Source organism: Mustela putorius, unplaced genomic scaffold, assembly GCF_011764305.1.
Source record: "Mustela putorius furo isolate JIRA1106 unplaced genomic scaffold, ASM1176430v1.1 tig00003853_pilon_pilon_pilon, whole genome shotgun sequence".
Classification (NCBI taxonomy): Eukaryota; Metazoa; Chordata; class Mammalia; order Carnivora; family Mustelidae; genus Mustela; species Mustela putorius.
Genome location: NW_025422005.1, coordinates 34,147,244 through 34,169,952, shown reverse-complemented (window position 1 = coordinate 34,169,952; position 22,709 = coordinate 34,147,244). Strand labels below are relative to the sequence as shown.

The window sequence follows — 22,709 nt, the reverse complement described above, 5'->3', positions numbered from 1 at the left end:
GATGGGTCACACCCGGATGTGCTCAGTCCGGGAAGCCTGTGAGCCACCCAGGCAGAGCAGTGCAGGTACAGCTGGCTACACTGGGCTGAGGGGGGAAAAGTCAGGACTTGAAGCCTTGGGATCAGGGCCCAGTGTTTTTGGCCTCCAAGTCAAGGCTGCTCCAGGCTGCAGGGACTGTGACACCATATCATATAATGGCTTGAACAACAGCCCAAGAAATCCTAGCCTAGTCCAGCTCTGCCTCTCACTGGCTGGGGGAGTGTGCATAAGGCCCTGCTCCGTCTGAGCCTTAGTAATCTAGACCAGAGAGGATTCAGCTCGGACCAAGGTGCCAGCACAGGGAATGAGGAACAAAGGCAGATGTGATTTATTATGGAAACAGAATCAATGGACTCGATGATTCGATGTATCGCTGAGATTTAGTTCAAATGCCACCTTCTCACAGAGGCCCGTCCTAACCACATGATCTGAATTAGGCTTCCCCTATGGCCTACGAGTTCACTCTTTTAACTCATTTCATATTCCATTCATATCCTGGTTTCATTTTACCTTTTACTTTTTACTTTTCATTTCCGATAAGATGGCTCTTATCTGAAAGAGTTCTATTTGTTTGCTTCCATTTTTGTCATCTATCCTTCCCTGCCTTCTTGGTCCTATTGTTGAATGAAATAATTAGAGACTACAGGAGAAGTGATATCAAGGATGATTCCCATGTTTCTGGTTTGGGTAGCTGGGTGGGCAGCGGTACCATTCACTGATATGGGTGAGGAAGAGAGGGAACAGATGTGTTCTGCTCAGGGGTACCTACTTGAAGTTCTTGTGGGGCCTTCCCAAAGAGACATTAAGTAAATGATTGAAGATATTAAGTGGGGTCACTTAATGCCTTGCATATAGCAGGCAACCGAAGCTACAGAGAAAATGAGACCCACTAGGGAGAAAGTACAGAGAGACAGGGACACAGCTCTGAGGAACAGCAACATTTGAAGGGCCAAGAGAAACCACCAAAAACCAGACCAGGCCCAGGAAAGGACAGGATCCCATGGGCAGATAAGACCCATGAAGTCTCACCCTGCAGGTATTTGCCATGTGGACTGAGTGAGTAACCGTGGTTGACACAAAGACTGACCGTGCCTCTGGAGCCAACCCCAGGAGGCTGAGAGCTCCCAGAGGTAGCTCTGAGTGGCTGAGCTACGTTGGCCTATGTCCAAATGGTGATGGCTCACCTTATTGAACCTGGCGAAGGGGTAGTCCTTGCCCTCCTCAGCTGCCCGTCGCCAGTGGAAGAACATAGCTCCATCCTTACGGGCTGGGTTGGTGAACGGCATCCACTTCCAGGGCCGCACCTTCTTGGAGCCTAACTTGGCTTTCACTGTGCGGTAGCCTTGACCAGTGTCACTGGGCAGCAGTGGGGGTGCATCCCTGACAGAAGAGTTTGGAGAGATGAGAGGTTAGAGTCAGAGGTGTGCAGAGAGCCTTTGGGCCCAGGCTGATCTACGCTGGAGCAAGGAAGTCACATCCTGGAATGAGAGGTCTGAGCTCCTCCTACATCCTACTAGGCAAGCAGGAGCCCCGACTGGGCAGGGCAGCAGGGAGAGAAGTGGCAGAGAAAACCAGGAGATAGGGACATGCAGATTGGTCAGGGACCAGAACCTAGGGCGCTTGGGATTTTAGTACTTGCTTCTTGTCAGAGTAGAGCAGTGCATAGACCTCTCGGTGCATGCCCTCGGGCCTCTTGAAGGTCAATGTCTCGGAGGACTTCTTGGACTTTTTCTGAGAAGAGAAACCACAGGATAGGAACCACAGCCTAGACTCCCTTCCCTGAAAATTCTCTAGCCCAGCCTAATCCCTGAACAAAACAGCACCTACAGGTACAATGATAATGTGTACCTATTTGACACATAACAACACACCAGGAAGGCCCACTCACAGGGAAACCTCTAGTTGGAGCAGGTCATTCCTGCCCAACCCCACCCCGCTGGGTAGAGCCCTGACCTGTCAGGGTAGAAAATACTTTTCCACCATCTCTGAGAATGTCACACCGACCTGGTGCTACCCTGCCCCAATATCCTACAAGAGTCTCACTCTTTTGGTACTCTCATCTCTTAGGAGTATCACACTCTCTTGGTCCCCACCATTTCCCATGGGTGTCCCACCACCTCCATCCCATCTCATCAAGGTAACACTGTCTGTCCCATTATGTCACACCTTTTATCGCCCATCTCTCTAGGAGCGCAGCACCGCCCCCTTCTCCCCCCCTCTCTCCCACTGTCACTGCTCCCCACTTCACTCCCAGTACCCAAGGCTCTCAGGCGCCCCCGCTACCTTGTCCGGGTTAATAATGTCCTTTTTGCTGATGGTCCCGGCAGCTGCATCCCCCTCTGGACCTCCGAGTTCTAGTATGTCCCGCACATCCGCGCCTGTGGCCATCGCGCCTGATGGGGGAGCGCCCCGAGGTCAAGGGTCAGTGCCTGAGAAGGGACCAGGCTCAGGCCGGGGGGCGGAGCCACTTCTGCCCCAACTGAGGCGGGGTGAAGAGGCAGACCGCTACGAGGAGGGCAGTCCAGATGTGGTTGGAGTTCGGCCTGTTTCCCACCGTCTGAGTCTCCCTAACTGCCCCGTCTGCCTCCTAAACCCCAGCGCCTCGGCACCCGGATTCTGACTGCAGGGTCCACCGCTCCCCTATCCCCGCAAAGCCGCGGACAGAAACTTCCGGTCGTGCGCACTCGAAACGCGGCCGGCAGGAACACTTCCGGTCTGTGCTGCGCGGAAATGGAGCCGGCTGGCAACCCAGTGCGAAGGCGGCTGACTGTGGTGAGCTCCTGGCAGGGTTCGGCTCCCACCCGCTCGCCGACGTTCGGGTGCTGCCTGCTTTCTGGCATTTCCGCCCTACGTTGCTCTCTTGCATCTCGGGCAATAAAAACAGCGCAGAGTTTTAGAAGTCGCTTAATTCCTCTGAGGCCGTTTCATTTATGAAATGGAAATTGTAATGGCACCTGCTTAAGTGAAGGACCGATAATCCATGCAAAACGTTAGCAAATTGCCTGGCACGTTTAATTTTTTTATTAAATAAATTAGTGGTATTAACGGCCCCTGTTCATTAAACGTTAAGTGTGTGCCAGGCACTGTACTAAGCGTCAGAGGTGAAGAGATGAAGTAGTCAAAGCGGAGCATCCCAGGATGGCTGCCAGGATGGAGTGAGGCCTGCACCCTCACTTACAGCTTCTCTGAGGGAGCTCCCCCTCCCATGGGGCTTTCCTGGAACTAAACTGGTCTGGGAGCTAACGGCGCTAGTGTGGGTTACACAGCGGCCCAAGAACACAGCCCAGAGCAGGGAGCAGCCAGAAGAAGTCTCAAAGGAAGAAATTTATTAATCTCCCTGGAGAGAGAAACGTCTGGAACTGGAGGTCCGGAGGAAGCGCAGAAGGGACAGGGAATGCAGCTCCCAACTTCAGTCTCTGCATACCATCCCACAAATATGGAAGACACGTAGCCATTGAGCATGGAGTGAGGGCTTGGCAAGGCCCTGAGGAAACTAGACCCCAGGCTGCCAAAGAACCAAGCAGGGACTTGAGGAGCACACAGCCTGCACAAGTTAGCGATCATTGTTGTAGCCTGCTCTGGCTCGGAGGGGACAGGGACGCAGCAGCTGCAGCTGCCAGCCTACCTAGATCCCAAAACTTTGAAGAACTGGATCTGGAGATAGAAATCTTGTGCTTTTGCAGAGACCTGATTTCTGGGTGAATCCTCTGGGCTCTAAATAGTTTCTAGGCAAAGCCAGGGTCTCGTGCAGAAATTGCCCTCAGGGTAAAGGAATGGTCCCTGAAGCCAGAAGAGGACAGAGCAATGGGAAAGAGTCCTGCACCTGTGCCTCAAACACTTGACTCTACTTGTAGTTAGTTGTGTAATTTTTTGTTTTATATCTATCTCTGCTGATAGACTTTTTTTGGAAATTTATTGTTTTTGTTTTCTTTTTGAGAAAGAGCGAGCACATATGAGTGGGGGTATGGGGTGGGGGAGCAGGGGGAGAAGGAGAGAGAGAATCTTAAGCAAGCTCCATGCCCAGTGCAGAACCTGATGCTGGCTCAGTCTCACACCCCTGAGATCATGACCTGAGCTGAAATCAAGAGTCGGCTACTTAGTCAACAGAGCCATCCAGGTGCCCCTCCCCTGATATATTTATTTCTTTGAGGATCATGATACATAAATGTAGGTATGTATCAGGCATTGTTCTAGGCTCTGGGGATGCAGTAGGTGAATGAGATACAAATGTCCCTTGGTGGAAAAAGAGAAACTCAGCAACAAAACAATGTTAGTTTTTATGGTGACAAGAGCTATGAAAAAAATAAAATAGGGTAATAGGATAGGGGACTACTTTACGCAGTGTGGTCAGGGAAACCTTCCCTGAAATCTGAGCTGAGGCTTAAATGATGGAAGCAGCCACAGACTACGTGGGGAAAGAATGTTTCAGACAGGAGGAATAATAAGCCCCAAATCCCTAAGATGGAAGGAACTCTCCATATTAAAGGCACATAAAGAAAAAAAGCCAGTGTGGCCAGTGGTGAGTGAGGAGGGGGAGAATAGAAAGACTTGAGATCAAAGGCAGGTATAGAGGGCCATGGTAAAGAGTTTGGGTTTTACCCAATAAGCAATTAGATGGTATCTTTTCTTCGCCACAGTCTAGATTCTATCCTCATCCTTGGAGTGTACCACTGTAGCTGCCAGTCATTGGGAAATTCCCCAAATGCATGGTCCAGAGCTTCTCTTCCCTTGGGAAAACGGAGTCCAGGGATTGGGAAAAGGGGACAAGAGAAGGATGCCCCCCTTGACCCATCTGAGGAGCCACTGCCCACACTTCCTCAACCAGACTGCAGGTGGCAACAGTTCCACTGTCCACCCAGAGAGGGGCTTGTTCTGCAACACCCATCAGATCCTCTGCAGGAACACAACATCACTTCTGGAGAGACTCTTCACTACAGTGACCTACTGCGGAGCCAGGAAGAGGGACTTCAGGCCAGGACACTCTGGGGCTGCAGAGCCAACCTTAAAGGAATTTTTGTTTATCTCTAAGAGCAGTATGAAGCCACTGAAATGCATGTGGGAGTGGCCATGACAGCCTGCCAGTTGCGGGGTGGGAGGGGAAGCTGGAGGAGAAGAACCAGGTGGGAGGCAGTGGTAGCATCCCCTGGAATTAGGAACATGTATGACTGCGTGTGGATACAGAAAACAGAATTTAAGAGGGACCCAGAAACCCATCCCTCCTCAGCTTGTCTATTCACATCTGGGCCCAGAAATAGTACACTGGGGCTCCCAAGGACCGGGCCTGGCTCTTCCCTTCCTTGCTTCTTCTCCCTTCTCCCTCTCCCCGCTACCTCCTCACCCTCCACTCTGCTCCTCACCAAGACTATTCTCTCCTTAGCAGCGGCAGCAGATCTCCTCATCCCCAGAGCTCTCCCCACACAAGGTGCCCACAGGCTTTATATGCATGAGGCTCCTTAGAACCTGTGGGAAAGGGGAGGCAATCTGTATGTGCTGTGTGCAAGATCCAGAGCCTCTCACTCTGACCTGGTCTTGCTCAACTTAATTATCAGGAACAACTTCCAACGAACGAGGACAGATTTCCCACTTTTCAAAATAGGCAAAGAGCGTGATTAGGAAAGCTCCAGAAAAAGTGCTACAGCCAACACATGTACAGGTAAACAAGCAGCATCACCTGATGAAAGAAGTGAAATGAAATGAGAAATAAGTACATTGACGAAAGGAAATGGAGAAATTGAAAACGATAATGAGATATCAGTGTTTGCCTTATTGGGTAGGTGAAAACCAAAATAACCGTTGTGATACCCATTCTCAGCAAGAGTACTTCTGCCCTAGTCTCCAGCCTACTGGTTTTATGAGAATGTCGAATAATGCGATTTTGATTATTAGTTCACTCAACAAATTGTTTAGCACTTACTGTAGTCACCTAGAAGTGTGGCACTTGGGGTGCCTGCTTGCCTCAGTCGGTGAAGCATGCGACTTATGATCTCTGGGTCATGAGTTCGAGCCCCAGGTTGGGTGTAGAGGTTAGGTAAATAAATTTTGTTTTAAAAGCGGAAGAAGCCTAGCACTCTATGCCAAGCCTTGCGCTAGTCCTGAGTATACAGCAGTAAAGACAAACACCATCGCTGCCTCCAGCAGGGATCTTGGGCCCTTTATCTTAAGAAATAGACTGGGAAAGTTATTCCTCAAGAAGAAGAAACAAGTAAAGGGAGGAGAGCTTCTGATTGGCCCCGATCAAGATGGCCCCTCCCCAAGGCCCGGAGACTTCCAGATGGAGCCCCTGGGGGGGGAAGCCCATAGGGAGCTGGCTGCGATTAGGAAGTCCAGGGCAAGAAGCTGGGGGTAGGAGCTTTGAGGAGGCTTGTATGGGCCCTGATTAGTTTTGGGATCAAGAAGGATGAAGCCCTTTTCCGGAAACGACGGAAGGACACAGGCCGCACCAGCAGCCAGTTGTCTGAGAGTGGGGCAAGGCCTTCTTGGGGGGCTCTCTGGGCTGCTACCAACCCCCAGCACTGAGTCTCCAGACATGCAGCCCAGTAGACACTCCTCCCCTATCGGCCACAGAGGAAGAGCTTGCTGTTGGTCCCCTCACCTCTGCCTACTTCGGGGTCTCTTGGGTGTTCTGTACCGCCCCCCATTTCAACCTTTCTGGAATTCTCTCTCTCCCTTTTTAAAAGATTTATTTATTTGAGAGAGCATGAGAGAGAGAGCATGAGAGGAGAGGTCAGTGGGAGGAGCAGACTCCCTGCTCGGCAGGGAGTGGGACTCAATCCGGGGACTGCAGGGTCATGACCTGAGCCGAAGGCAGTCGCTTAACTAACTGAGACACCCAGGGGTCCCTGGAATTCTCTCTCTCGCATACATCTCTGTTCTTCCCCTGCCAGTGTCCTACTGACAGTTGCCAACTTTCCAGAGTGGATTCCTGGCTCCTGCCCTCACCCCCCTCACCCCACCCTCACCTCCTGACTATCTTATGCCATGTGGCTCCTTATTTTTTTTTTTTCCTTCGCAGAGCCGTCTTCCCAGCTGCCAGAACCATGATCCGATAAGTTTCTATTGTTTAAGCCACCCAGTCTGTAGGAGTTCTGCTGGAACAGCTTGAACTGAGATATTTTTCTTTCTTTTTTTCTTTTTTTAAAGATTTTATTTATTTATTCGACAGGCAGAGAGAGAGGGGGAAGCAGGCTCCCCGTGGGGCAGAGAGCCCAGTTCGGGGCTCGATCCCAGCATGACTGGAGCTGAAGGCAGAGGCTTAACCCACTGAGCTGCCCAGGTGCCCTGAGATATTTTTCTTTTAAATACATGTCCATCTTTGGCGAGCCACTCCTTCTAAAGTCTGGAGTCCCTTATAAAACTTCTTTGCAACTCAATTCTCTTGCTTTTCTAAATTAACCAAATAAATAAAAATCAAAGTCAGGGGTGAGACCTTGCACCTTGCACCAGCCACCGCAAAGAAAGTGTTACAAAGCTCAGTGGACTTCTTTGGGGTTGGAGTCCACATGTCCAAGATCCGGGCCTGCTGCACTGACCCATTTACCGGGTAACCTGTAAGGTCAGAGAGGGGTCTGGCTCAAAAAGGGGTTCCCCAGTAGGTCCAGGTTGCAGTGCAAGCTATGTTAGTAATTTGGCCTGATAAGCCAGCAGACCCGATGGTCTGGGAAGATTCTGTGTCTGACAAGGATCTTATACATACCCACAGGTAGTCCCAAGGGGAAAGTCACAGCACAAGCACCCAGGCTGCAAATAAGCAGCCATCACTTGAAAAGCAGTTTCTGGCTTACAGCTGGACCCAGTAGAAACTGAATGCCTGACCATGAGACACTAAGTATGAGACTCAAACTCCCGAACATGAGCTGAGAATTATTCTATCCCCTAAACCATCAAGATAGAGATGCAAGTCAGCATCCCATGCTAAAATGTAAGGGGTATGTAGATCTTCCTTCTTTTCCATTATAAATACTTAATGCTCTAAGTTTCACCATAATCACTGCTTTCGCTGCATCCTGCAAATTGTGTTATGTTTTCATTATCATTCTAATTTCCCTGTGATCGCTTCTTTGATCCATGGGTTATTTAGAACTATGTGGCTCACTATATTTGAGAGTTTTCTAGGTATCTGATGATCATTGATACCTAATTTAATTTCACTGTGGCCAGAAAACATATTCTATATCATTTCAATTCTTTTAAATTTATTGAGAATTTATTAAATTTATTGAAAGCCCTTTTATGGCCCCGCATATGGTCCATTGGTGAATATACCAGGTACACTTGAAAAAAATGGGTGTCCCACAGTTTCGTATGGAGTTCTAGAAATACCAATTAGGTCAATACAATTGACAGTATTGTTCATAAAATCTCCTTTATTGATTTTTTTTTTGGTCTATTATATCAATTGCTGAAGAGGGTTTAAAAACTCCAACTATGATTGTGGAATCATCTCTTTCTTCCTTTAATTCTGTCCATTTTTTTGTTCCATATATTTTGAAGCTCTGTTATTATTATAATTATTATAGCTTCCTGGTGAATTGACCCATTAATTATTGTTATCTATCTATCTTTATCTCTGGCAATAGTCTTTGTCTTAAAGTATACTTCAGTTGATAGTAAGAGCGACTCCAGCTTTCACAAGCTTGCTGTTTGCATGGTATATCTTTTCCCTTCCATTTTCTTTCATCTTTTTGCTATGTTTACATTTTAAGTGCTTCTGTTATACATGTTTGAGTTTTACTCTTTTTCATCCATTTGGACAACCTCTGCCTCTTGAGACCATAGGTGTTGGATGGGTAGCAAAAAAGAACAAGCTTAGGCCTGCCCACATGTGGATCCTTTCTTCTTGATGATGAGTGCTATTGGACACTACAGACATTGTAGTGGACCCAATAACTTGCAGGTTGTGTTGGGCAGTTCAGTTTGCAAGGTCACCTGGTTGTCCCATGGATAAGCAGTCAGTCTCCACCAGGGGCCCAACATAAGATAAAGCTCTTTCTCAAAGGGAGATCAGTTATTTGCCAAACAGGGTACAGCTTTCTTCCTAAATTCCAGGGGCTTCTTCTGCATTGTTCCTCCTGGGCTTGCTATAGACTCCATCAACATGGGACATGAACATGATCAGATCTGGGGGGGTCATGGAGACCGAGTGGCCTGTCTATTTATTTGGCAGCCTCGAACAACTGGGCAGTTTTCCTTTGTTCTGAATTCCTCTCAAAGCAGACAGCCTTTCAGGTGACTCAGTAAATGAGTGGGGAGCCAGATACCCAAATATAATGTCTACTCCTCAAAAATCCAAGAAAACCACCAAGTACCACATTTCCACTAATCTAAGTCACCATTGACTGCAGAGCACACCTTCATTTATATTCCACCATGAAGAATTTTTAAAAGCACTAGCAGTTCAGCCATAATATACCATTAATTGTAAGAAGAATTTCATGTCAGAGATGTTAAAATGTGAAGAAAAAACATTTTGAATGTACAAAGCACCACTGAATTGTTCAGGTTAAAATAGTTAATGTTATGGTATGTGAATTTTAAATTATTTTTAATGTGAACCAATGAGATGATCTTCTGGCCCTTTCATACGGTAGGAGGGTGTAAGGCGAGTTAACATGTATGTAAGACAGGCACTTCCTCCAGACACGCCCTGCTGTCTATTTCCACAGGGTTTTCTTTATTTCATTGAATCTAGGATGCTGTGATCCTGGCACATTCTTTTTTTAAAAAATTAATTTATTTATTTTAGAGAAAGAGAGAGCACAGCGAGAGGAGCAGAGGGAGAGGGAGAGAGATCTCAAGCAGAATCGGTGCCGAGTGCAGAGCTTGACGCCGGCTCCATCTCAAGACCCTGAGATCATGCCGTGAGTGGAAACCAAGAGTCAGACGCTTAATGGACCACACCACTCAGGCATCCCCTGGTGCATTCTTGCTTTACCAGAAGGTGTCAATAGAAGGCTTTGACAGAAATTATGTCACAGTTCCCGCCTGCTGACAGGGATGGTCAGGAGTCACTCATTAACCTCCACAGAGGAAGAAAGAGGAACTTCTGCCAGCAAGGGAAGTTCAAGGGGGTAAAATTTTGGATGCTCCAAGTCATCTGAATGCTTTCTTTTCTGATCAGTGCTCTAATATTACATAGGGGACATGGCAAGGCTGTCATTTTACTTGATATTATACTATGACAATTCTCAGTATCACGCTTTACTTTTTTTTAAGTTTTTCTTTTCTATTTTTCTTTCTGTCTTTTTTTTTTTTTAAAGATTTTGCTTATTTATCTGACAGAGAGAGAGGGAACACAAGCAGGGGAAGTAGGGGAGGGAGAAGCAGGCTTCCTGCTGAGCGGGGAGCCTGAGGATCCCAGGACCCTGGGATCATGACCTGAGCCAAAGGCAGACACTTAAGTGACGGAGCCACCCAGGTGTCCCTTGGTATCACACTTTAGATTTGATTTTCAATTATACTCAGCCCCATGACTGCAAGAGATAAGTTATTTTTATCATAGACTTAGAAAGTCGATGATTTGGGACTTGTCTTGAGCCAAAATTTCAGAATATTCAGATTGACATTCTTTTTCTTTACTCTGTCCAGAAAGAAACCCCTCTTCACTGCAGTTCCCAAAGCCCCCTGCCCTCATGCTGCTCTGTACAGAGGCCATTTGGTTCCCCAAGGCTTTGCATTCAGTGCAACTTTCATTCAGGCGATAATCTATTAGTAGCAGGCCCTGGGCTGCCTTTGATATTAGCTGGGTTTTTACTGTCCAAAAATAAATACAAATTCATGACTATTCTGATATCAACGTGTTTATCAGTTAAAGGCATAATTTTTAGTTATGTTTTATAATAAAAACAAGCAGCCAAAATTGTTCCAAGAAGAATTAGGAGAATAATAGAGCAATAAGCAAGAAAAACTCAAATTATTGTTATTGAGCTACAATTTTAAAAGGTAGCAGGCTGAAAATTACAAAGAGAAAAGTTCTAGTTGACCTCCAAGGAACAGAAGTTTCCTCATTTATTCAAATTGACTTTAGAGCATATAAGAAATTGAAATTTTTCTCAATTCAAATTACGAAAATGGCACAATATCCGAACGTAAGAGGGGAATGCATTGAAAAATAGATAATTCTCTGGGGTGCCTGGGTGGCTCAGTGGGTTAAGCCTCTGCCTTCGGCTCAGGTCATGATCTCAGGGTCTTGGGATCGAGCCCCACATCGGGCTCTCTGCTCAGCAGGGAGCCTGCTTCCCCCCACTGCCCCTGCCTGCCTCTCTATCTACTTGTGACCTCTGTCTGTCAAATAAATAAATAAATTTTTTTTTAAAAAAGAGAAAATTCTCACCTAATGTAAACAATTTAAGGAAATAAGAAAAGGCTGAATATTCTGCTCCCTGGTCAGGGCACATGGGGGCAGAGCTGGAGGGTGGGAAAGGCAAGCTACACCAGAGGTTGGAGAAACATGTCAGGCAAAGAACTTGCATCAAGACCAGGAATGAAATACATTCATGTGGGTGATTTAGCCCAAGAAGTGTGATCACTGGATGTTGTGGAGTCTGGTGAGATGGCTTCTCCCAAGGGTATGCCAAGAGGCACAGACAATGGCTAAAACCCTGAAGGAGATAGGGGTTACAGAATGTGAAGCAAGAATTATAAATCAGGTGTTGGAATCTGCCTTACAATTTAGGGGCGCCTGCGTGGCTCAGTCAATTCAGTGTCTGACTCTTGATTTCAGCTCAGGTCATGATCTCAGGGTAATGAGACTGAGCCTGGTCTTGGGCTGTACTAGCACGGAGCCTGCTTAAGATTCTCTTTCCCTTTCCTCTGCCCCTCCTTCTGTGCTTTTTTTTTCTCTCTCTCTCAAATAAATAAATAAATCTAAAAAAAAAAAAAAAAGAAGAAGAAGAAGAAGAAGAATGTGCCAGGATCACAGCACCTTAGACTCAATGAGCATGTGCTCTCTCTCTATATATATATATATACACACACACTTTAAAATATATAAATATCAATTTAACTTATTATATTAATAATTTTAAATGTTTAAATATGGGGCACCTGGGTGGCTCAGTGGGTTAAACCTCTGCCTTTGGCTCAGATCATGACCTCAGGGTCCTGGGATGGAGCCCCGCATCGGGCTGTCTGCTCAGCAGGGAGCCTGTTTAAATATGACTGTCTTAATAAATTCTATACCCATTAATGATCTAAAAGAAAAAATATCCTAGCAAACTAGGAAAAGAATAGTCTTAATTTGATACACTATTTGGTTGTTTTTTTTTTTTTGAGGGCATATATACTATTTGTTTTTGATAAAGCAATGATAAAAGCCTATAGCAAATGGTTGCACCTGGATGGCATAGTTGGTTAAGCATCCGGCTCTTGGTTTGGGCTAGGTCATGATCTCAGGGTAGTGAGATGAAGCCCGTGTCTGGCTCCTTGCTCAGTGTGGAGTCGGCTTTGGATTCTCCCTCTCCTCTTCCCTCTCTCTGTCTCTAAAAATAAATGAAATCTTTAAAAAAAAACAACAACAATAAAATGAACAACAACAACAAAACCCACAGCAAATGCCACACTTACTGGTGAAACAATAGACACATTCCAATTGTCAAGAGTAAGACAAGAATGACCTTTATCACTATTACCATTCAAACTGGTGTCAGATGTTCTCTCCAATTCAAAAAGGGGAGAAGAGTAATAAGACACATAAACATTAGAAAAGCAAGAGGCAAGTTGTGATTATTTGAAGATGACACTATTGCTTACATGGAAAAACCTAAAAAATCAATTGACAAAGTATTAGAACGAACCAGAGAATTCAACAAGGGGACCACATACAAGATCGAAGTGCAAAAATCAATAGCCTTCCTATATACCAGCAATAACCAATTAGAAAATGTAATAGCAAATAAGATGACATTCACAATAGCAACAAAAACTATTAACCACCTAAGAATAAACCTAAAAAATAGAATTTATTTCAGGCCCTTAAGGATAGTACAAAATTGGGAAATCCATCAACCTAATTAATCACATTAATAAAATCAAATTGAAAGCTATACAATTATATTACATAGCAGCTGAGAAAATTCAAGAACCATTTCTGGAAAAAACCCTAAGTAAAACAAGAGGCATCAGACATTTCTTAACTATGATAAAGAGTTAGTCTATTTTCCTTTTCTAAGACACTAAGAGCAAACATCATATCAAATGGCTAAATGCACTGCCATTAAAGTCAGGAACAGGGAAGGCAGCAATCATTGCTGTCCCTCAAAATTGGTTTCGTGTAAAAGTGAAATAGGATTTGAAAATGGGAGTAACAGGAGCACATGGGTGGTTCAGTCTGTTGAGGGTCCAGCTCTTGGTTTTGGCTCAGGTCATTATCTCATCAGTTTTGGAAGAGCCTACATTGGGCTCTCTGCTCCGTGAGGAGTCTTTGATATTCTCTCCCTCTGCACTTCCCCAACACACACACACGTGTGTGTGTGTTTGTATGTATGTGCGCGTGCACATGCTCTCTCTCTTGCACTCTCAAATAAATAAATAAATCTTTAAAAAAAGAAAGAGAAAAATGGGAGTAACAACTTCATATAGCAGATCTCATTCCAGAGCCCACCAAAATGTAGAGGGGAATGCCCCCTCTGTAAACAAGACTACTTTGATTTCATATTATACAAATAGGATGGAAATTGAAGTCACACTCAGAGACCAATACTGACCAAAGGGTCTTACTTTCTGTTTTTTATTTTGATTTTTCATTTTTGATTGTCTTTAAAGATTTTATTTATTTGAGAGAGCAGGGAGAAGAGTATAGAGAGAAGCAGACTCCCCTGCTGAGCAGGGAGCCCAGTGTTGGGACCCTGGGACTATGACCTGAGCTGAACACAAGCACTTAACGGACTGAGCCTCCCAGGTGTCCCAAAAGGGTCTTACTTTCTTTTTTTCCTATTAAAGCCATTGCCAAGCTCTATCCAGATTTTATTCATACTGTTCCTGTCCTCTGTTTGAAGGAAAGAGTTTTAAATTATCCAAACAGTCCTAAAACCCAGAGCTGGTTTTGGCAGTGGGGGTGATGGGGGTAATGGGGACCGGTGGCAGGAAGGAGGGTCTGAAGTGCAGCCAAGCCCCAAGGGTGCAAATGCTGTCACACCAGTGGAGGTGGGTTCTGGCACCTTTCACCTCTCTCCTCATGCTCATGTGGCACCTTTTGATATCCCATCTCAATTTTAGCTTGTTTTAGATACTCAAGTCTAGGTTTATTCCTTTTTTATTAATTTTAGACAGAGACAAAGACAGTGGGGGTGGGTAGAGGGAGAGAGAGAGAATCTTAAGCAGACTTTAGGCTGAGTATGGAGCCCAATGCAGGACTTGACCTCACAACCCTGACATCATGACCTGAGCTGAAATCAAGAGTCAGACGCTTAACCAACTGAGCCACTCAGGTACCTCAATTCCTTTTTTGTTTGTTTGTTATTGTTATTGTTGTTGTTGTTGTTGTTTTTTAAGAAGGAGAAAGGAAACCTGACCAAGATGGGTTCTAAACAAATTGGGGGTTGGGGTTTTTAAGCAGGGGGTTTACTGAAGCTACACATTTGCTTTCCACCTCTAAGAAAGACCAAACGTAGGTTGCATTAGAGCAAAAGAACAGTGTCAGTTGGAGATGTGATCAGGGGCTGTTTTGATTCATGCAAACGTTACTGTGGGTTAAAGTCCTTGAGAAGCGTACTCTGAAACATAGATATCATGATATCTGTTAAACAGGTACTCTTAGTACCAATATCTGTAGAGGGAAAGGGGAAAAGCAGGTCTGGGTTTTTATGTTATTAACATTATTGTATTAGTTCAAGGGAGAAGTTGGACTGTGATAAAATCCCAGCAAGACCTCAGTTGGCCCCAAAAGATGCTCTGAAGGTGAGATGACCCTTCCAAGTTGTCTCTAGATGGAGTGAGGAAACCAGGCCCTTGCATTCCCATCCCAGCTGGTCATCAATGTGGGCAAGAACACTGAATTACTTATAAATGAAAGGATATCAGTTTTGCATCAGTGTTTTCCACCAAAATACTTTATACCAGAAGACAATAAAGTAACATCCTTAAAATACTCAAGAAAATATGGCCCAAGTATTTTATATCCAGCTAAAATGACCAGAAAGTATAAAGGCCATAGACAAGTTGTTATGAACATGTGAAAGTTTAGCAAATGTTGTTCCCATGAGATAATTCCTGAGGAATCTACTAGAAAATGGCCTTTAAACAACCATGAAATAACTATAAAAACTTCAACACAAGGATTGGCAGTAAACACTGAATTTATTTAGTTGTAGAACTAAAAGCAAATGTCAAGATTAAGGGTGACAGAATGGCATGTACTTGTTATGTGCTCTGACAATGTAGATAAAGTGCATATCAAAAATGAGGGGGGGCGCCTGGGTGGCTCAGTGGATTAAGCCGCTGCCTTCGGCTCAGGTCTTGATCTCAGGGTCCTGGGATCGAGTCCCGCATCGGGCTCTCTGCTCAGCGGGGAGCCTGCTTCCCTCTCTCTCTCTCTCTGGCTGCCTCTCTGTCTACTTGTGATTTCTCTCTGTCAAATAAATAAATCTTTAAAAAAAAAAATGAGGGAAAGGAAAAAAAATTTTTAAATTTTTTTTTTAAATGGGGAAAGGAAGAATATATAAAAAACAGGATAAGCTCACCAATTGCCTTATAGTTATTAAGAGTGAATAATAAGGGCGCCTGGGTGGCTCAGTGGGTTAAGCCGCTGCCTTCGGCTCGGGTCATGATCTCAGGGTCCTGGGATCGAGTCCCACATCGGGCTCTCTGCTCGGCAGGGAGCCTGCTTCCTCCTCTCTCTCTCTGCCTGCCTCTCTGCCTCCTTGTGATCTCTGTCTGTCAAATAAATAAATAAATAAAATCTTAAAAAAAAAAGTGAGTAGGGAGATCAGTGATTCCTGCAGAAAAAAAGAAAGAAAAAAAATGGGATTTCTTGGAAATACTACTATTAATAATGAAATCATCCCATCAGAATAAATGATCTACAGTAAAAATCATTATCAGAGGAAAATTCTTACAGTAGATATGTCTGTCAATGAAATGAAGGTAAATAAATGAAACATTGGCTAGAAAAAGCTCAAAGGAAAGTATAAGGAAGAATTATTAAGATAAGAGTGAAAAATTCGTGAATTAAAAAACAGAAACAGAGCAAAAATAGTACATACATAAGAAGACTTAGTGTTTGAAAACACTAATACTGTACACAAACTATTAGACAACTTTTTCTTGAGAGAAGGAACAAATATACAAGCTAAATGATAAGGGACATGTGGCCCCAAAACATAGCCTACTAATTTGTATGATTTTGTGCAAATAAATAAAAAAACTCAAAGAAATAGATAACTTTTGAAGTAAATAAAATTTACCAAAGTTGAACCCAGTAGACACATAAAGTCTCAACAGATAGAATTATGTAGAAATGCAATTTTGTAAAAACAGAAACCCAACAAAAAAAGTATCAGACCAAGATGGCTTCACAGAAGATTTATACTAAATCTTTAAAGCAAAGGTCATCTGAAAGTTACTTGAACAATTCTGGAGCATAGAAGGTGAAGAAATACTTTTAATTTCTTTCTTGTGAAACAAAGTATAATATTGATAGTAAATGAATAAAACAGATAAAGTATTAGCAATCATAAACCAGCAAATTAAATAAATATATAATCAAGTGGGGTTTATTTCAGGAATACAAAGATAATTTAATAATAGGAAATCTGTTAACATAATGTATCAAATTTATACACTTAAGGAAAAAATGAACAGATAACCTCCACAGACCCTGAAAAGGCATTTGACAAATTCAAAGCCCATACATGTTAAAGACTCAATGAAATAGAAGTTGAGGGATATTTCCATTACATATCTCATCCCCAAATATAGCATTAATATTAATGGGCAAACACTAGAGTCTTTCCTGTTTGTGATATAATAAAAAATATATTTGGGGTTTTGTTCCAGGTTCCTGGCACAGAGCTTTAAAAACCCTTGAAATTGGGGCGCCTGAGTGGCTCAGTGGGTTAAGCCTCTGCCTTCGGCTCAGGTCATGATCCCCGGGTCCTGCCCCGCATCCGGCTCTCTGCTCCGCAGGGAGCCTGCTTCCCCCTCTCTCTCTGCCTGCCTCTCTGCCTGCTTGTGATCTCTGTCAAATAAATAAATAAAATCTAAAAACAAACAAACAAACAAACCCCTTGAAATTTCCCGAATGATAGGAATGTCTTGTTATTCATGAGTTCCTTGATACTTGAGTTTATAAACTCAATACTTTATCAACTCAATACTCGAGTTCATGCTAATAAAATGATTCATGGCAAAGATTCACAGGCAGAGGGATCTGATTGCTTCAGGTTGGGGGCTAAGGCCAGAGGAACAAACCATGCTATTAGAAGGTTGGAAATCTCAACAACCTCCCACACAACACGCACACATACCAACCTTGGGGAAAGGGAGAGGGACTGGGGATAGAGTTCATTCATGAAGAATGTGATTTAATAATCTTGGAGCACAAGGGAACTTCCCCATTTGGTGAACACCTTGATGGGCTCAAAGGGCAGCCGTCTCAGATTCTGTAAGAAGAGGGCACGGAAACTCTGTAGCCCAACATAGGCCACAGATTCTGTGGCCTCAAGATCTTACTCATGTACATTTCATTTAGCTGTTCATTAGTATCCTTTATAACAAAATTGTAACTGTCAATAGTGAATTACCAATCTGAGGAGGTTGTAAGAGGACCCCAGTTTGTAGCCAGCAAGGCAGAAGTACTAATGGCTTAAGGATTTTCAACCAACATTCCACATGGCGCCAGTCTTGTGGAACTGAGAACCTTTCCCTGTGGGGGTCTTCACAGACCCCCTGTGGGTAGTTATTGTCAGAACTGAACTGAATTGTTGAACACTCAGTTGGTATCAGATAATTGGCTTGGAACTCATTGCAAAAATCAGAAACAAGAAGAGGATGGCCACTATTTTAATACAAGAAGAGGCAATTAGAGGCATAAGAATTTAAAAAGAAGAGATAAGATTACATACATGTGTAGATGATATGTTTTCAGGAACCTTATAATGAATGAAGACCTCCTATGAATAGTAAAAGCATTTTGCAAAGTAGCAAGATAAAAAATTACATACAGAAATAGTTTTCATAACCACTTGGAAGAAGCAGTAACAACAGTAACCACTCGGAAGAAATAATGGAAAAGAAAGTCACAGATCCCATTTACAATAGCATAAGCAAAATAAATGTAGGGACAAATGTAGGCGCAAATTTAATGAAAATTGTGTAAAACCGACATGAGAAAAACCGTAAAACAATCTTACAGGACAGAAAGTAGACTTGAACAAATGGAAAAAGATGCCTTATTTTTGATCAGAAGAATCAATACCAGAAAGATACCAATTTTCTTCAAGTTAAAATTTACAAATTTAATGTGATCCCAATAAAAATATCCAAGTTACTAAATTTTTTTTTTCCTGGAGCCAGACAAGTTAATTATTAGTTATTTTGAAAAATAAATACAAGACTAGCCAGGAATCAGGGCACCTCGGTGGCTCAGGGGGCTAAGCCTCTGCCTTCGGCTCAGGTAATGATCTCAGGGTCTTGGGATCGAGCCCCACATCAGGCTCTCTGCTCAGCAGGGAGCCTGCTTCCCCCTCTCTCTGCCTGCCTCTCCGACTACTTGTGATCTCTCCATCTCTGTCAAATAAATTTTAAAAAAAAATCTAAGTGGCATTTCCCATTAAAAAAAAAACCTCTCCCTTGCCCTTGCCCCCCAAAAATAGCAATGGGGAAATTACCCATACATTGAAACATGTATAAAGCCCCTGTAATTAACACATTATGCTATTGCTGCATACATAAGTAGACAGATGACTAAGGGAAGAGAATATAAAATCCAAAGATGGACTCCAAAGGCTTATGGAAATTTAATGTTTGATAAACAAACAGTTTATCCTCTGATAGCCATGTGGGTAAAAATAAAACTGGATTCATTCCTCATACCTTATACTAGGATAAGTTCCAAATGGATCAGATACCTAAATGAAAAAAAATGGAGTCATACAAATATTTGAGGAAAGTATAAATCAGTTTCTTTATGACGTAGGAAGGAGGACAACTTTCTTAACTGTGATTCTATACCTGGAATCAATAAAGGAAATGGATAAATTTATCTATCTAAAATTTAAAAAAAATTAAATGCCGGCCCAAAACACCATCAGCAATGTCAAAAGTTAAATTAAAAAATGTAACAAATGACAAAATTGTAACTAATATCTCAAAGGCCAAGATCTCTAATATATGCAAATTTTCTAAATATTAAAAATAAATTCAAATCCTTGTCTAACATCCCAGTAGAAAAATGGGAAAATTATAGAAAAATAAATGCAGGGTGCCTGGGTGGATCAGTTGGTTAAGCATCTGCCTTCAGCTCAGGTCATGGTCCTGGGGTCCTGGGATCAAGCCCCACATCAGGCTTCCCTGCTCAATTGGGAGTCTGCTTCTCCCTCTGCCCTAGCTCATGCTCTCTCTCTCAAATAAACAAAGTCTTAAAAAGAGAGAGAGAGAAAAATATTTACTACAAAGAATGAATCACATGGAATATATAAATGTCCATGAGTTCATAATAACAATTTTTCGATACCTCATTGTTACATCCTAATCCTTTGTGACTCATTGTTTTGAATACCTACTGCTGCATAATAAGCTCACCACAAAATGCAGCGGCTTAAAAAAACTCCAAAACCTCATGATACATATGATCATGTAATGACTCATTGACCACCCCTGGACATTGCTAGAGTATGATCTCATTATTCCAAAAGTTGATTTTTTTTTTTTTTAAGGGGAAGGATCCAGGGGCCTCTCCTGAATATCTTGTATTTTAGGGTATTGGAATCAATGATAAGAGAAAGTAATTTATAGAAAAACTACAGCTAATAAATGCAAAAAAAAAAAAGTGGAAACAGAATTTTTTTTTTCTGTTTCACACTCCTTTATGAAATAATGGATCTAGGCAATGATCATCAATTATAAATAAAAGTTGTGGATGGGGGACACGTGGGTGGCTCAGTCAGTTAAGCATCTGCCGTAGGCTCAGGTTGTAATCCCAGGGTCCTGGGGTCAAATCCCACATCAGGCTCCTTGCTCAGGAGGCAGCATGCTTCTCACTCTGCCTGCAGCTCCCCCTGCTTGTGCTCTCTCTCTGTCAAATAAATAAATAAAACCTTTAAAAAAAATTAAAATAAAATAAGAGTTTTGGGTGGAAGTTGATGACAAACTTTAAAGGAGGCTGGAAACTCTTGACCTCACTGATTAATTTCAACCTCATTACAAACTGGCTGTGCCTCCTGACCTGATGTGGTAGAACCTGTAGCACCACTTACCAAGTACTCACGACAAAAACAAAAATCATCAAGCCTCTAGATGCAGGTATCAGTTTATAAAGAATACGGAGGATAGAAAAATATGTTAAATGACATCACAAAAGTACAAATCCAAATCCATAATGTGGGAAATCCCACATGCCGAAGCACCCAGTTTCTCAATAAATAAATTGCATACTTCGGCTCAGGTCATGATCCCAGGGTCCTGGGATCGAGCCCCGCATCGGGCTCTCTGCTCAGCAGGGAGCCTGCTTCCCCCTCTCTCTCTGCCTGCCTCTCTGCCTACTTGTGATTTCTGTCTGTCAAGAAAAATAAATGAAATCTTAAAAAAATAAAAAAATAAAAATAAAAAAATAAATTGCATAAAACAAAACCAAAATGAAACCAGTAGCAAAGAAAGAGTGGTCATTCTATTGATTGACAGAGACTTAAGAGTGGCAAAGTTCAGGCCCAGCAAGATGGCGGCCCCCTTGGAGCTCAGAGCTCAGCTGCTGGGGAAGTGGTGGTGGTGGTAAGGGGTTCCCATTGTACATGGTGAGTCCCTGGTGGTGATGTTTTATGACAAATTTTGTGGTGCACTCTTGAACATCAGCATCATACATGATACACAGAGAGGTTCAAGAGGGGAAGTAACAATTTTGATCACTGATGACGTTATTTCTCAGCTGGAAAAACTAAATTTTTTAAGAACACAAATGCAGATATGACTATGAACTCTGGGCAATGCAGGGGACAGGTACACTGGCTTACATTGCTCTTCTAGAAAAGAAGCTGCTTCTAGCAGTTTTTCCACATTCTTGAATGACTGAGAATTCTTGACTGTGACAGAATTCTTGGGTTTGCTTCCTAAATTCCTTTTCTTTCCAGTTTGATCCTGCCTGGAAAAATGCCTTGGGGAGTATTAAGCATCGTATTCTCCTGATCAGAGGACAGCCTCCCCTCTTCCACCTCTGAGAAGCGGAACACATGAACACAGACAAGCCAAGGGGTGCCTAAACCTTCTGGCAAACAGATTGGGAACATCTCTGTTTTTCTTTGGAGATATGCCTACTTTGGGTGCCTGTGTGTTTGGTTTTCTTGCACCTCTTTACAAAGTGAGCTTTCCCAAAGTTCAGTTATAAGAACATTTGAAACAGCTCTCCAGGCTATGTCGCTTTTGTGATGACATCCTAAACAGTCATTTTAGGAGCCCCTGGGTGGCTCAGTCGTTAAGTGTCTGCCTTCAGCTCAGGTCATGATCCCAGTGTCCTGGGATGGAGCCCTGCAGCGGCCTCCCTGCTCCGTGGGAAGCCTGCTTCTCTCTCTCCCACTTCCCCTGCTTATGTTCCCTCTTCCACTCTGTCTGTCTCTGTAAAAGAAATAAATGGAATCTTTAAAAATTAAAAAAAAAAAATCATTGTAGACTTGGCCTTGGAGATGAATGACAATCTTTGCCAAAGCCTTCCACTTCCTCCTAGGAAACTGGCAGCACACGAGCAGCTTCTCACACAGGAAGAGAGCAGTTCCTTACGATGGCCATCATCCTGCTCTGTGACCAAGTGTTTGCCCTGGAGTCCTGTGATTTTGCAGTAATGTCTTACACTAAAGTATGTGAAGGCAAATAGGAAACACTTCTTGTGTATGTATGAGAAAGACATTTTTTTTATATAAGACTTTAAAACCAAAAGGAACGTTCTATGTCATCTTTTTTTATTATTATTATTATTGCATGAAATACCCACTAACCTTTTAAATTGTATTTAAAAGCGTATATTCTAGTTTGGTAATGCAGTTTATTAATATCAAGATGAATACTACATGAACTTGAAGGGAAACAAAGAAAACACATTGTGTGTGTGTGTGTGTGAGAGAGAGAGAGAATAAAGATTATTTATTTATTTATTTGTCAGAGAAAGAGAGTGCACGAGTGCAAGCAGGGGGAGCAGCAGGCAGAGGGAAAAGCAGGCTCCCACCTGAGCAGGGAGCCCAGTATGGGACCAGATCCCAGGACTCTAGGATCATGACCTGAGCTAAAGGCAGACGCCAAATGACTGAGCCACCCAGGCGCCCCTATTTTTTAAAAAGTGAGAAAAGATTCCTCCTCTTCAAGGAGGTGACCTTGCAGTCCTTTGTGCAGACCCTAGCCGGCAAGACAGTCCCCTCGAGGTGGACCCCAGCGGCACCACTAAGAAGGTCAAAGCCGAAACACAAGGCAAGGAGGGCATCCCGCCCGCCCAGCAGCATTGGATTTTTGCGGCCCAGAAACACAACTGCGACACATGA

The 22,709-nt window shown here is 43.4% G+C and overlaps 1 protein-coding gene and 1 pseudogene across 1 annotated transcript in view; one reads left to right on the top strand and one right to left on the bottom strand.

Annotated features, from left to right (window-relative positions):
- Positions 1–2,726, bottom strand: part of DMAP1 (DNA methyltransferase 1 associated protein 1) — an 8,436-nt gene extending 5,710 nt beyond the window's left edge. The window contains exons 1-3 of the mRNA XM_004740508.2: positions 2,323–2,726; positions 1,679–1,770; positions 1,224–1,419 (exon numbers count right to left, since the gene is read on the bottom strand). Of these exons, the coding sequence (XP_004740565.1) occupies positions 1,224–1,419; positions 1,679–1,770; positions 2,323–2,427 (393 nt within the window). The 5' untranslated portion in view covers positions 2,428–2,726. The remainder of the gene's footprint in view (positions 1–1,223; positions 1,420–1,678; positions 1,771–2,322) is intronic.
- On the top strand, positions 2,436–22,709 carry LOC101688023 (annotated as a pseudogene).